Below are 12678 nucleotides of genomic sequence, written 5' to 3' on the forward strand. Positions count from 1 at the left end.
TCACCTTTTTAATGCCACACTGCCTATCATGGTGACAGCACCAATAATCCCCATCTGTTTGTGGTTGGGCACTGTGCTGGAGAGCCATTTCCTGATCACCATGTGCATATCATCCTAAAAAGAAACACACAGGTCAGGTCACCATAGAGATAACTGTGTGCATCACTTACAGTTCTATTGGTATCTTCAGTTAATGTCGTCTCCAAAGGCTGCAGGGGGATGCTTTATTGGGATCACAGCTTTGCAAAAAGGAATGCACATTCTGACATTTGCTTTGTTATGAAAATACTGGCCACAACTCTAGGTGAGGGTGCAAACAGCATTAAAAGGGATTTGCTTTGACCTTGCTCTAATTACTACATTGAATATGTAGTTGGACCAGGTTTCACCTATAATTAATAGAAGAGTATATTAAAAAAAATAGTAGAAGGTCTTGGAGCCTGTCACACCCAAGGAGCAGCTGCAGAACTATTCCCCTGAAATACTGTCATGTTCAGGAGGCTGAGGATGGAGCAGTTTGTGAAGGCCCAAAGAGAGCTGTAGGTAACAGCACACCAGACACCTGGGACTAAGACATTTCTCATGCTGCTGCTGAATGAGACCTGACCAAAACTAAGGGACAGCTCAGCTTTCAGGTATGTAAGACTAGGCATTAAGAACTAATTGATTTCAAAGCAGGGATGGAACAATGAAGGCACCAAGCAGAAAACCCACTTGTTTTAGCCAGTTAAAAACAGCCCTATTGCTAGCTTAAACAGCAGCCAGTGCAGAGGAGCAGTGTCCCTGTGATGAAGAGCAGCATTCTCAGACCGTGACAGAGCATGTGTGAGAATTCACAAGCAGCTTCCTAAAAGCAGCAAAAATTTTGCAGGACACTGAGAAACATTATGGAATCAAAACAGTCCTGGCTGCATTAATGCTTACTGACTCTCCCTGCTGGTTCTGCAAAGGAGGAGAGTGGCCCCTGCAGAGATCCTCAGGGATTGGGAGCTACAGGAAAGCACAAGCTCTGACCACAGGAGGGATCTTTAGACAGAGGAGACGAAGGATTGAGGTATGTTACACAAAGTACCGGTGCCAACAAGATCAAACTGGCAACAGAGGAAAGGAGAGTACATGGTTGTGCTACCTCATCTTGACCTTCACTAGGCAAGATGTCTCTTGGATGACCTGTGCAGTGCAAGGACAAATGCCTAATCCACCTGTAGAGATTCTCACGTCCAAGAGGCATCAGTTCCAGAAGTACACTTAAGGGAAAGCAAAGAGGAAGCTGCCTCCCATGATACTGATTTCTTCGGTGACCTACCCCTGGAGTCTTTGGTATCACTGACAACAGAGTCAAATTGCCAACGCTGCATCTCCACAACTCCAAACTCTCAGCTCAGAATAAATTCTAGAGTTCACACTCCCCCCCTTCATTTCACAACTTATGAGGGTGACAGGCAGAACACTTTTTCCTGATTGCAAGTCCTTCTGGGCTGCAAATTCACCTTGTGTGTTGCCAAGGCAATTTTCACAAGTCACACGTAAGAAAGACTTGGGGTGGGAGGTGGAGAAATCACTGAGGAAAGTAGTTCAGAAAGGAGATAAATCTGCCATACAACTGGAAATTTTGGCAGTGAAGAGCTCCGAATTAACAGGGTGAGTGGGAAGACCTGAAATGTCTACAGACATGCTGTTTTACATGTCACAGACCAATCAGGAGAGGAAGAGCAGTTTTCCTTTGTAGCTTCAAGCTAGCATGTGCAAACATACCCACAACTGGAAACTCTGCAGGGACTCAAAGACAAATAGTCCTAATTTCTAAGAGCTGAACTTTATGAATGGGAAGATTTTAAACCCAGACATCTCCATTGTGAAATAAATGTCTTTGAGATATTTCTTTATCTGATCACTGCTATGCTCAAGGAGTCAGAAATCCAGACAAAGGTATCCAATACCACCACTGTTACATTGCATCTGAGTCACACAAGGTATCCTGTGCAAAATGAATATGAATTTGGACAGACCTGTTTAAACTAGGCACAAAAGGTGTGAAGTCTCCCACTTCACATCAGAGTCCTCTGCTCTGTATAGTTCAGTTCTTCTAACACAAGAGTCTTTGATGTCTCTGGTGTACAAACATTAAGCAGCTGAAACAACATGAACATCTCAGGGAAGCTCCACTATGCTTTCTTGACAAAGAGGCTACTGAAATCACACTTTTTCAAGCCTTCAAGGCTCAGCTAGACAAAGCAACAGCCAACATGACATCATGTTGGTGACAGTCCCACTTCGGCTGGGAGGAGGTTAGCTTAGGGACTGCCATTGGTCCCTAGCAACATTTCTAACAACTCCACCTTTCTTAGATGTGTGAGAGAAGAGAGCCTTTCTGGGAAACATGTGAGGCACACAGTCACTGTAATAAGCCCTTTCTGTCAGGGTAGAAAGTCTGGAGCCACAAGCTGGCTCGCAGCCACTGGGGGGAGTAGAGAATTTCAACATGAAGGACACACTGACATCAATCACTGCTCATAGATGTGGCCATTGTTTGCACAACACAAATTCTGGAAGTTAACCTAGCAGAAAGAACCAAGGCACAGCCTGAACTCCTTTCTGTTGTGTTTCTGCTTACCTGAATATAGCTTCCTTCTTGCCTCTGGCTGAATGCTAGTGTGCTGAGAATGTAGAAGAGCTTTCGGATCTGGCATGGATTCAGTTTCTGTGTAGAGTCTAAAATGGTCTGTAAGGAAGAAGGCACAAACTAGCACAGATGTGACATGAATCCCTTTCCATATTCCCACAAATACATTAATTGTCAACTTCAGGGAAGACAATTAACTTTACCTTTTTTTTGTACCTGCAGGGAAAAGTTACATTCAAATTAAACATAAATGCAGAACTATTGCTCTGGCCTTAATTATGGGAGTTCATTGTATCAGAGGCTGAAGGGGAATTACAATTTGGCTAATATAAGCATTTTGGGAGTGCTCAGCTCAGTAGTGACAGCTACGTATCTCCTAACACAGTTTGATCACAGGATTCAAAGTATTGCACAAAATTAACATTTAGGGGGTTTTTAACTAATATTTCCATTACAAGCCCTGTGACATTCGAGTTGTTAACAACCTAGAAGTTGACTTTTCTATGCTGGATGGCATCCTCAGGATATTTCCTCTACCAGTGTTTCAGTGAAAAGCCACCCAGCTGTTTCCCTGAGCCAAGATAGATTTCCTACCACAGACTTGGCTTCTTGTTGCCACTACTTTTCTCCTACTACTGGCCAACCTTGAGCAGGATTTGGAACGAGGTGTTATATTTGACAGGATTAGATAACCAGTTTTGCAACCCTCAAAAAAATTCACTCAGTTTTAAGATTAAAAAATAGCTGTCTGAGGATATGATTTGTGCTAGGATCTGCATGTTCTCTCTGTGCTGGAGAGGCTTCAGCTCAGTGTCAAACATGCCCAGGCATCTGCAGCTCTGCAGGTCTTTTCACAGGTAACTGGCCAGTGTGTCTCAGCCAGCTCTGAGATGCTGGTCATACACTGTCAGACCTTGAGGTGTGGTCAGAGCACTAATTAATGTTTTCACATATCAGGTTTGGTAATGAATCAAAGACTGGATCACAGAAACCATAATCTGCAGGTGACCTGCCAGCACAAGAATGTGCAAACGCAGTAAGGAGGAAGGTCAGGAGGTCTTAGCTGATTGCTGTGAGCAAGTGTTCCCCATCACGCTTCTGACAACACATTCCATCATTGACAGGAGATTTAGGTTGTCTCCTTTAAGGACTACTTCAACCCTGAGTCCTTATCACATCCTCCCTCTGCCAAAAGGCAAGCATGTCCTATTTCTTCCTGTTATACCCATCAAATGTGTGACAGACTGTATTGCAAATTCTTATGGCACATCACACATCTTTTTAGGCATATTTTAAGTAATTTACATTTACCAATCAACCAACCAAGTAAACAGCAAAAAGTATATCACTTTCCCACAGCGTATAATCAAACTACAGAATACGCAGACACCAAGGGGGCACCAAAACAAGTCAGAGGGGTGAGGAATACCCATACCCTTCCTCTTGAAGGGTTCCTAAACACAGCGTGTCCTTAAGCTACAAACCACTACAGCTGGGGAAGCACACAAGAAAGGTATTGCTACATGCTTGCCTTGCTGCTTAGCCCTTCCCTCAATCAAATGTGCAAATGGGCACACCTGACCCTGCTTGTTCCACTTTTACAGCTGAAAGTAAGTAAACAGGCAAATGGGCACACCTGACCCTGCTTGTCATTCTTAGAAGTCAATGGTCCATTTTTTTGTTACCATTGAGTACTTTCTTCTTTTAAATTTTAGGATGTAAGTCTTCTCCCATCCCTGCCAGAAGTTTTGTCTTAGGATTCAAGTACTGGCTAAAGTACTGTCAGTCTTTCAATGGGTAGAACAGGCAGTCCCCAAAGGGGGCAGGTTTTTGCCAGGTATTTGAAACAGATAGTGTTAACAAAACCAGCATTTTCCTTCCAGCATAGGCATCATTTTATGCCTGCAATTTAAGCATTGTCCAGTTACAGGGAAGGGTAGCATTTTTCTTTGCCTATCTCCATTTCTCTTGTCAAAGAATCATACAGTCCTATCTTACAGCTCACACTTGGATAGCAGATACCTTTCACTTCTGACCACTGCACTTGTCTAGACAGAACAGCTTTACAGGTACGAGTTGTTCCAATACCTCTATTTTTGGGAAGCACTGTCCTGTTTTGGATCTAAGGCAAAGTGGTACATGGGACCTGAGGCATAGAATGCTCCCAGAAACACACAAACCTTGACGAAGGTGGCATAGCGCAGCAGCAGGGACGTGTGCAGCACCACCAAATCCGTGAGCACGTCCAGAGAAATGTCCAGTTCTGTCTCACTTCCACTGCACACATGAGTCACCAAGGCAGTCACAACCTCCTAAGGAAAAAGCCCCCAGAGAAACCACAGTGAAGTGTCAACAGAAAAATACTTGCCCTGCTCTGCTCACATGGAATTTGTTGGCCAAGTACAGATAATCATCATGAAACTCAACCAGATTATTCTAAATCCCTTTTCAGTTTGCTCTGTAGTTCCTGATATCCACAATATTGACTTTCTCCATCAGTCTGAATTTTATTCAGTTGTAAAAGCCCTCATGATTCCAGAAAGCAGCCCTTCACCAATTTTTGCCTGCCTGTTTGCTAACATTACCACAGCCTCTGCTCTTTGCTACTAACATATGACAAAAATCTACCCTGTTTCCACAGGCACACAGAACACTGCAACACACACAGGAAGATATCACCTCTAACTTTCAGCAGTTCTAGTGTCTTCACAATCTTTATCAACAGTAATTTAAAACTGACATTTTTGTTTCAAAAATATTTTTCTGGCCTTACTTCAGCTGACTTCTGGAGAGGGATCTCTCTCCATTCCCACCTGCTCTCTGAGGCTCTGAGCCTTTCCTATGTCTCTAATTGTAACTACTCTTTTGAAATTCTTAACATCTCCAGTATCACTAGACTCACTACCTTGTGGCAGATGACATAGTATGTCTTCACATCTCAGGTTTTTCCCAGTTGCTATTTCTGTCTGTTTGTTAAATTTGCTGTGATAATAATACAGATACAATGCTGGAAACAGTCTTAATTATAAACCTACTGTGCCCTAAGATGTGCAAATGCACTCAAAAACTTGTGCATAGTTATCTTAAATTCCCAAATTTCCTGATGTCAGCATGTCTGCAGGAATTCACACTCAGGGCTGAAAGTCTAGTCTGTGATTAGTTTAGAATATGGCAGCAGGACTGCAAGCTGGTCAGAGCTGAGGGAAACCTGTGTCAACTTTTCAGTCCATGGAAAGGGAAAAGTTTCCATATAAACTATACCAGTGGCTTTTTTAAAAACAGAGGATGTTCAGTGTGACTAGGTAAGACAGAACAGGAAGATGATTTATGAACAAATGTTTCCCATGACCCTGGAAGCCAGTCCTGACTTCCTGGCTAGACCTCAATGTGTTTGCCTTCTGAACTGCAGCAAACCCAGAACAGTCCACTCTGCTCCACAGGAATTTTTCATTCTGTCACTTCTGAGGCCTGCCTGTTTGCTCCCTGCTCCTCCCAGCAGGCTCTGTGCTTAAGTCACGTGCTACCAGAGACTTGCTGTGACTGTTCTCCATCTTCTGCTTAGCCTACTCAGCAGCACAGACCTCTCTCCAGAGGCTTCCAATTGCCTGAAATCCCCTACCCCTAAAGGATCATGACATACATTCTAGAACAAAGTGCAAACACAAATAAAACAGATGCCAACCATCATACTATACCTGCTGACAGTAAGAGTCAAAGGCTGCAAAAGCTTGTTTGTACATGCAGCTGCCAAAGGAGACTATGGCTGGGTGTGCAGAGTGCAAAAACGTCTGAGCAAGTGCTAGGATTGAAGGGAAGAAGTCTTTGATAACCTGAAATACAAATGTCATGAAAGAGGAGGTTATTGTTGCTAGTTTACCACTCACTCAGTTCTCCAAAGAGTGTGCTACAGCCCATCCCCAAAGCCTTGCCCAGCTCAGCAGGTGCTTTCCTGCCTTCTCTGACTGGCCTGCCTCATACAAACGGGCAACAAGAGCAGATAATGCACACCAGGGTGGGTTTCTCCAACCTTCTTCACACAAAGGATGACAGATTGGTCAGGAACACAACCTGCAATGCTGCAGAGCTCACAGCAGCCTACCCCTTATGGGTGACACCAGAAAAGCCACAAGCATCACTGTGTCATTTTTTCATTGACTTTCAGTTTTCACATAGTAAAAGGTAATTTACACTACAAACCTAAACCAAATGTATCTCTTTAGGCCTAGAAAACATTGCACTTGAAAAACAGAGCATGCAAACATATGAACTTCTAAAAACACTGTGTGAGACAACAGCATGCTCGGAACACACAGTGGAGCTCCTGGGCTACATCACATCTCTTAGGCTGAGAGGTTTGGAAGTTCATGCAATGCTGAGGAAAGCTCATCTCTGAAAAAACACATGGCAGTTACAACAGAGGACATGTGCCTTGGGACATGGATCTGGGACCAAAAATTAGAAACCAGAAATGTACATTAACAGGAATGGTAGAAATAATGCAGCACATGGCCAAATCATCATCTGACAAGATCTTTGAGAGACAAAAGAGTCCCAGAGCAGAATCAGCACTGACCGTGGAATGATCCTGGAAGGCATTCTGCATCAGCTGCTCTGGCATGCAGCCCAGTCGGATTTTGCTCCTCAATACCTTCTCAGTTTGCTTCCTGTTCCTGGTGTTTGTGGAATGGATTAGCAGCAAAACTATTAGATCCAGAACCTTTTAAAGAAAATAAGCACCAATCATTATGCTGAAAAGATATTAAACAGTCCAGATAACTACAAGCCTTGAAGTCAAAACTGGGAAGAAAGTCTAGAGCTGAGAAAGTCCTGACAGTCACAACTGCAGAAAAACTCTCAGTCCAACAGGACAGAATTGAAGTAGAAAAATAAATCTGTCACTGATGTTTAGAAGGATGAACTAAGAGTTACAAAGAAAATGGATGGCTGTTAATACTAGGAACAAGTCAAATACCAAAATGAACCATCCATACAACACCACTGGCAGCTTCTGCTCCAGCTAGAAAAATCTCTTCATCTACACAGATGAACAAAGCCCCAGAAAACCCCAGAAGACATACCCAGAGCAGAAGTATTACCTTATGGTCAGATACAGACGTGCAGTTCTCAATAGCCTGAGAGGAAAAAAACCAAACAAGAAAGCTGTTATGCTATAGTACAATACTACATTTCAGAACCAAATCAAAAAGTAGACATCAAAAGTTTGAGACGCACTGCTCATGAGCTTCTCTCCTCTACAACAGGACATACATCAAAGCCAGCAAACTGGATATTGCCAACAGCCCAGAAGACATTCACAAAAACAGCTGGAAATTGAATTTGAACAAGGACATTCTCAAATAACATCAGGCTTGAAAAAGGAACTAAGGTACTGAGCAATGAAAGGCTGAGAACAAGAAACAGTCTCAAGGTTTACACTGAAATGCAATTGAAAATTAAATTTAGCCCAATACCAGCCAATATTGATTTCTAGCAGGACACTTTCAAGTACCTTAAGGCTTCACACAGCTCAGCCAATATATGGGTATCATTTTTCCTCTCTTGCAGACAAAAAAAATAATCTCATGAACATGTAGAAACAGATTCACTCTGCACTTCAAGAGTCTCTACAGAGGACCTCATGGCCCTCTTGCAAGCACTTTGAGATTGGTAACTGAGGAAGAAAAAGTCCTCTAAGAGCACTGCTGATTTGAAACACAGGATGTTAGCCCTTTATTTGACCGATATGGATTTCAGTTGCCTTTTAATATCACATTTCATTACAAGAAAGACTCAGGTTCAACCTAGGAGTCCAAATAAACAAGAACTGAAGGATGTGTCCTACCTTAATCCATGCCTCAGTGACATCTTTCTGAAATCTCACAGCTAACTTGATCACATCAAAAAGCAGCTTCACACAATTCTGGCTGGTGTTCACTTGACTCATGGAAGAGCTGTAAATGACCAGAAAGGAGGAGACTCAGACACTGTAAATACAGGAGTGAAAGGAACAAGGTAGCCCAGCACTCACAGCAGTTAGGTAAGAAGGAATGCTCTGGCAAGGACAGGGAGTGTGGACTGTATGGAAGCAGAGGTCACAGTCAACCAAAAACATACTGGAAGAAACTTAAAACAGATGAACTGGCAGTAAGATTATTATAAATGCAGTTGCTTATCCCCATGCAGACATGGATGGAGACAGCTCAAAAGGAGCTACACCCATGGCAGGGGAAGCTGGCTGGGCAGGGACTGGCAAATGTGTTAGATTAGTAGCCAGCAGAAAGGAATAAAGGTGCCAGTGCCTTTCCATGGGATAAATTAGGCTTGTACGTAGCAAATTGTGCCAGAAAGACCAGACAGGGTAGAGCTGAAGTCCTCCTGTCCCATCTTCCGCTTGGAGAATCATGTAACCTGTTCAAGTACCCGGCCTGGACTTACCTTTTAATCTTTTTCTGGGAACTGAGGATCTGCAGGGGCAGAACACACGATGAGAGATCCAAGCTGTTACGAAGATCAGAAATCACCTGTAAAGTACAAATCCACGCACATATCACTATGACAAACAAAGGGAGGCACAGAAAAAGCTGAGGAAAACACTTATTTCCCAGAATAACCACAAAATTCCAAATCAAAACCTCATGTATTTGTGAAGATTCATAAGTGTTTAACCATGCCCAGATTTATTTATTTTTTAACCTAGAAAACGACCCAGCAAAACTTTGCTCTTCACCTGTCATGTCATGATGTTGCAGATACAAACAGAAAGCAGGAAAGGATTTTTAAAGAATTACTCCATGAAATTCCCACCTCTCTCTGCTGTATGCTGCTGTGAACCATTTTTATCCTGTCCAGCAGGATACACGACAGCCACAGCAACTCTGGGGCATGCAAGTTTACCAGCGTGACTGCTGTGGAATTGCAGTGTATCAGCACAGACTGGCTTGCATGTCACAGGCATGCTGCTCTCACAGGGGTCTCCCTAAAAGGTCTGGGCAGCTCACAAACCTCATCTGGCTTAGGCTTCCTCAATGTATGAAAAAAAAAAGAGGGCAAGGCTGGCTTTGATTCCTGGCCATATTAAAATTTTACACGAACACATTAAAACTGCTCGCTGTTAAAACACACACTAGTCTTTAGTATGAGGAAAACACTGTACCTCTACTGCATCTGCTGCCTTGACATTCTGGAGGATGAATTTTATTACCACAGGCAAATCTTCCACTTTTACAGATGGCACAATGGTCATGGCAGCCTGACGCACCTGAGGAGAGAGCAACACTCCATCAGCTGGAACAATATGGTTCACAGAAACACAGTTATGTTAGTAGGAAGGAATCTTTGGAGACTTCTACTCCAGCCTTCTGCTCAGAGCAGGAATATTGTCAGTCCTAGACCAGATTCACCTTGGCTTTGCTGAGTCTTGAAGATAACCAAGGATGGAGGAGACCCCCCAAGCCCTGACATCTCTTTGGTCATTCAAATGTCCAGCCCGAACCTCCTAGGCTGTTATTTGTGGCCACTGCCCCTTGTCACTTCACTTGGCACTGCTGAGCAGAGCTTGGCCCCATCAGTTTTTAACTGGCTTTCAAAAGGGAAAAGCGTGGAAGATGTGTGGCCTGTCATGCAGCACCAGCCTTGCAGGACTATGTGAAACAGTACTTAACACACTCAAATGAACCAATATTTTTCTGTTCAAAAGTAGTTTAACTGCAAGAAGTGCAACAATCCAGCATATCCAGAAGACACAAGGTACATCATCATCTCTCCTCCTTCATCAGCATTCTGCAGAAAAAAATTACCATCATGCAATATTACTTAATCACCAAACTGCCTTTCCTTAGAATACAGCAGGCTAGTCTGGTCACTGTACTTTGGAAAGATGAAATAGTGACAATAAGCAGGTTTAAGACAGGCAGAAAACATTTACTGCAGCAGGACAAAGTGCTTTTGCATTTACTAAAACAGCTGTGTTTGAAATTTCTGAGTGCATACTGTAACAGTCACAAAAGATCTCTCTGCTCCTCACTGAATCCCTCACACATGCTTCTAAAACCAGCTTTAGCTTCTCTGACTCCTTTCCTACTTCAGTGTGCTCAGGACTTTGGAAGGCCTATAGGAGTCAGATTTAGCAAAATACTCTGAATGACCAAACAGTTGCAGCTCTCGTTGCTAAGCAGGGGATGAGGTCTCCTCAGTAAAAGCTCTTACCTCAGCCAGAAGTCCTGCATCAAGATCCAGACGAGAAAGGGCATCCAGGATTGGGACTGTCAGCCGTCTGCCCTGTTTTAGTAAGCAGCTGATAGACAAGGAAAAGAAAACAAATGATCCTCTTAAAGCCAAGAATGGATGCTTAGTATATTGTGTGATTCCAGCAGTTTTTGTGGCCACTGCAAAACAAATCTCTGAAACTGAGAACAACATATGCCATTGGCATTATGGAAAACTTGTTCCCCTCATGTAGGGACTTCAGCCGTGTTTAACAGCCACATGGACTTTCCTTTCCTGAAATTCATCTAATCATTCTTGGCTGACATCTCAGTTGCTTTTAAGCTTTCTACAGTAAGAAGTTCTACTTGAATTGTGTTAGTTGTAAAACACATCATTTTCAGCTTCATGGTAACTTTTTCTCAGCTCCCTAATTCATTACAACAAGCAATGAGTATTCTCCTCATCAGAAATTGGTAGAGGCTATTGAGAACATGGAAATAAATATGCCTTCCTGATACTATTTAGATTCTCACCTTTGAAAAAACACAATTAGTAAAAAAACAGAAGACTGAGGAGTTTGATTTAAAGAAAATAAAATGTGTGGAGTTTTTTTATCTAGAAGTAAACACAGTACCACTCTCGGTAAACTGAGAATAGAAACAAAGTTACAATTACTTTCAAGAGGGTACAAGGAACAGGATGCACTGCTTGCAGGTGTCAGCTGAAAGAATGGCCACAGGTTTGAAAAGGTAATTAACACCAGCATAAATGTAAGTGATCTGTCTAATAATAAGAAACAGTAAGGCTATGAATATTGTGCAAAATGAATACACTGTGAAAAAAGACAGATGTAAGTGCTTAGCATAAGGCAGAGCCCCCTGGGAGAGTAGCTATTGGCACTAGATCCCTCTGTTCTTTGGGTTAGCAGATATCCCTGAGAAAAGCACATAAAACAGCCAGAAAGTTCTGCTTCATGCACTCATTTACTGTGTTGTGTTGGGGTGTTTTATTAATAAAACCAACATTGACCCTTACTATAGCAGAATCCAAGCCAAATCAGAAGCTGTCTATAGTAATACCCAAGTGACTGATCCCTGACTGATCCAGCAGAAGTAGGGAGTACTTAGCTGGATACTACCTGTGTTGTATCCAGGATGTCAAGGGTTTAACAACAGTTTCAATAAGGCACTTTTGGAGTTTTAGACCATTCTTCTAGAGCACAAATGAGATGTCCTAAGCCAGTGCTAGCTGTCCCTGAGTGCTACCATTAACAGGAACAGACTGCTGTCCTACAATTTCAGTCAGTCCTGGATCAACCTGCATTAATGCACCTTGTCCTCTTCTTCCAAGTGCAAGGGGAAAAAACAAAACCAAATCATCCATACCTGAGCTCTCTGGCAACCTCACTTTGCTGGGAATCCTCCAGGATCTCAGGTAAACTGGTGATGATATCATGCTGGATCGGTACTGGAGAGACACTAACCATCTGCATTAACTTCTTGACAAGATCCTGCAGACAAGAGAACTGGTGAAATGCACAAATCTCACTGTGAGCAGGAGGTTCATCAGTACAGCAACATTATTATGTGTGTCAGGTCACTGAGTACACATCAGTCTGGATTGATGTTAACTGTCCCTTAACTCATCATGCTGCTGAAGTCATGAAGCACAGCACAGATTTTTGTGGAATGATAGTGTTTTACAGGTAGGATATAATGATCTTGGTGAGAAAAGGAAACTGGGAAACACAACAGCAAGTTTCCCAGTGTTTGGTATGACTGCTTGATTCACTTCATTCTGGGACTCTCTAGCAACAGCCTTCCAGCAAAGCAACCCACAGAGACTGACCT

General features: G+C 42.8%; 1 protein-coding gene across 1 annotated transcript in view; it reads right to left on the bottom strand.

Annotated features, from left to right (window-relative positions):
- LOC103801914 (Fanconi anemia group D2 protein-like) overlaps positions 1–12678 on the bottom strand; it is a gene marked incomplete at its 3' end in the record, with an annotated part of 44452 nt that overhangs the window by 26778 nt on the left and 4996 nt on the right. Inside the window, 11 exon segments of the mRNA XM_009074353.1 lie at positions 5–114; positions 2615–2722; positions 4804–4935; positions 6319–6453; positions 7197–7340; positions 7720–7755; positions 8466–8574; positions 9044–9144; positions 9777–9881; positions 10829–10916; positions 12214–12338. Of these exon segments, the coding sequence (XP_009072601.1) occupies positions 5–114; positions 2615–2722; positions 4804–4935; positions 6319–6453; positions 7197–7340; positions 7720–7755; positions 8466–8574; positions 9044–9144; positions 9777–9881; positions 10829–10916; positions 12214–12338 (1193 nt within the window).

Source organism: Acanthisitta chloris, unplaced genomic scaffold, assembly GCF_000695815.1.
Source record: "Acanthisitta chloris isolate BGI_N310 unplaced genomic scaffold, ASM69581v1 scaffold8355, whole genome shotgun sequence".
NCBI classification, from domain to species: Eukaryota; Metazoa; Chordata; class Aves; order Passeriformes; family Acanthisittidae; genus Acanthisitta; species Acanthisitta chloris.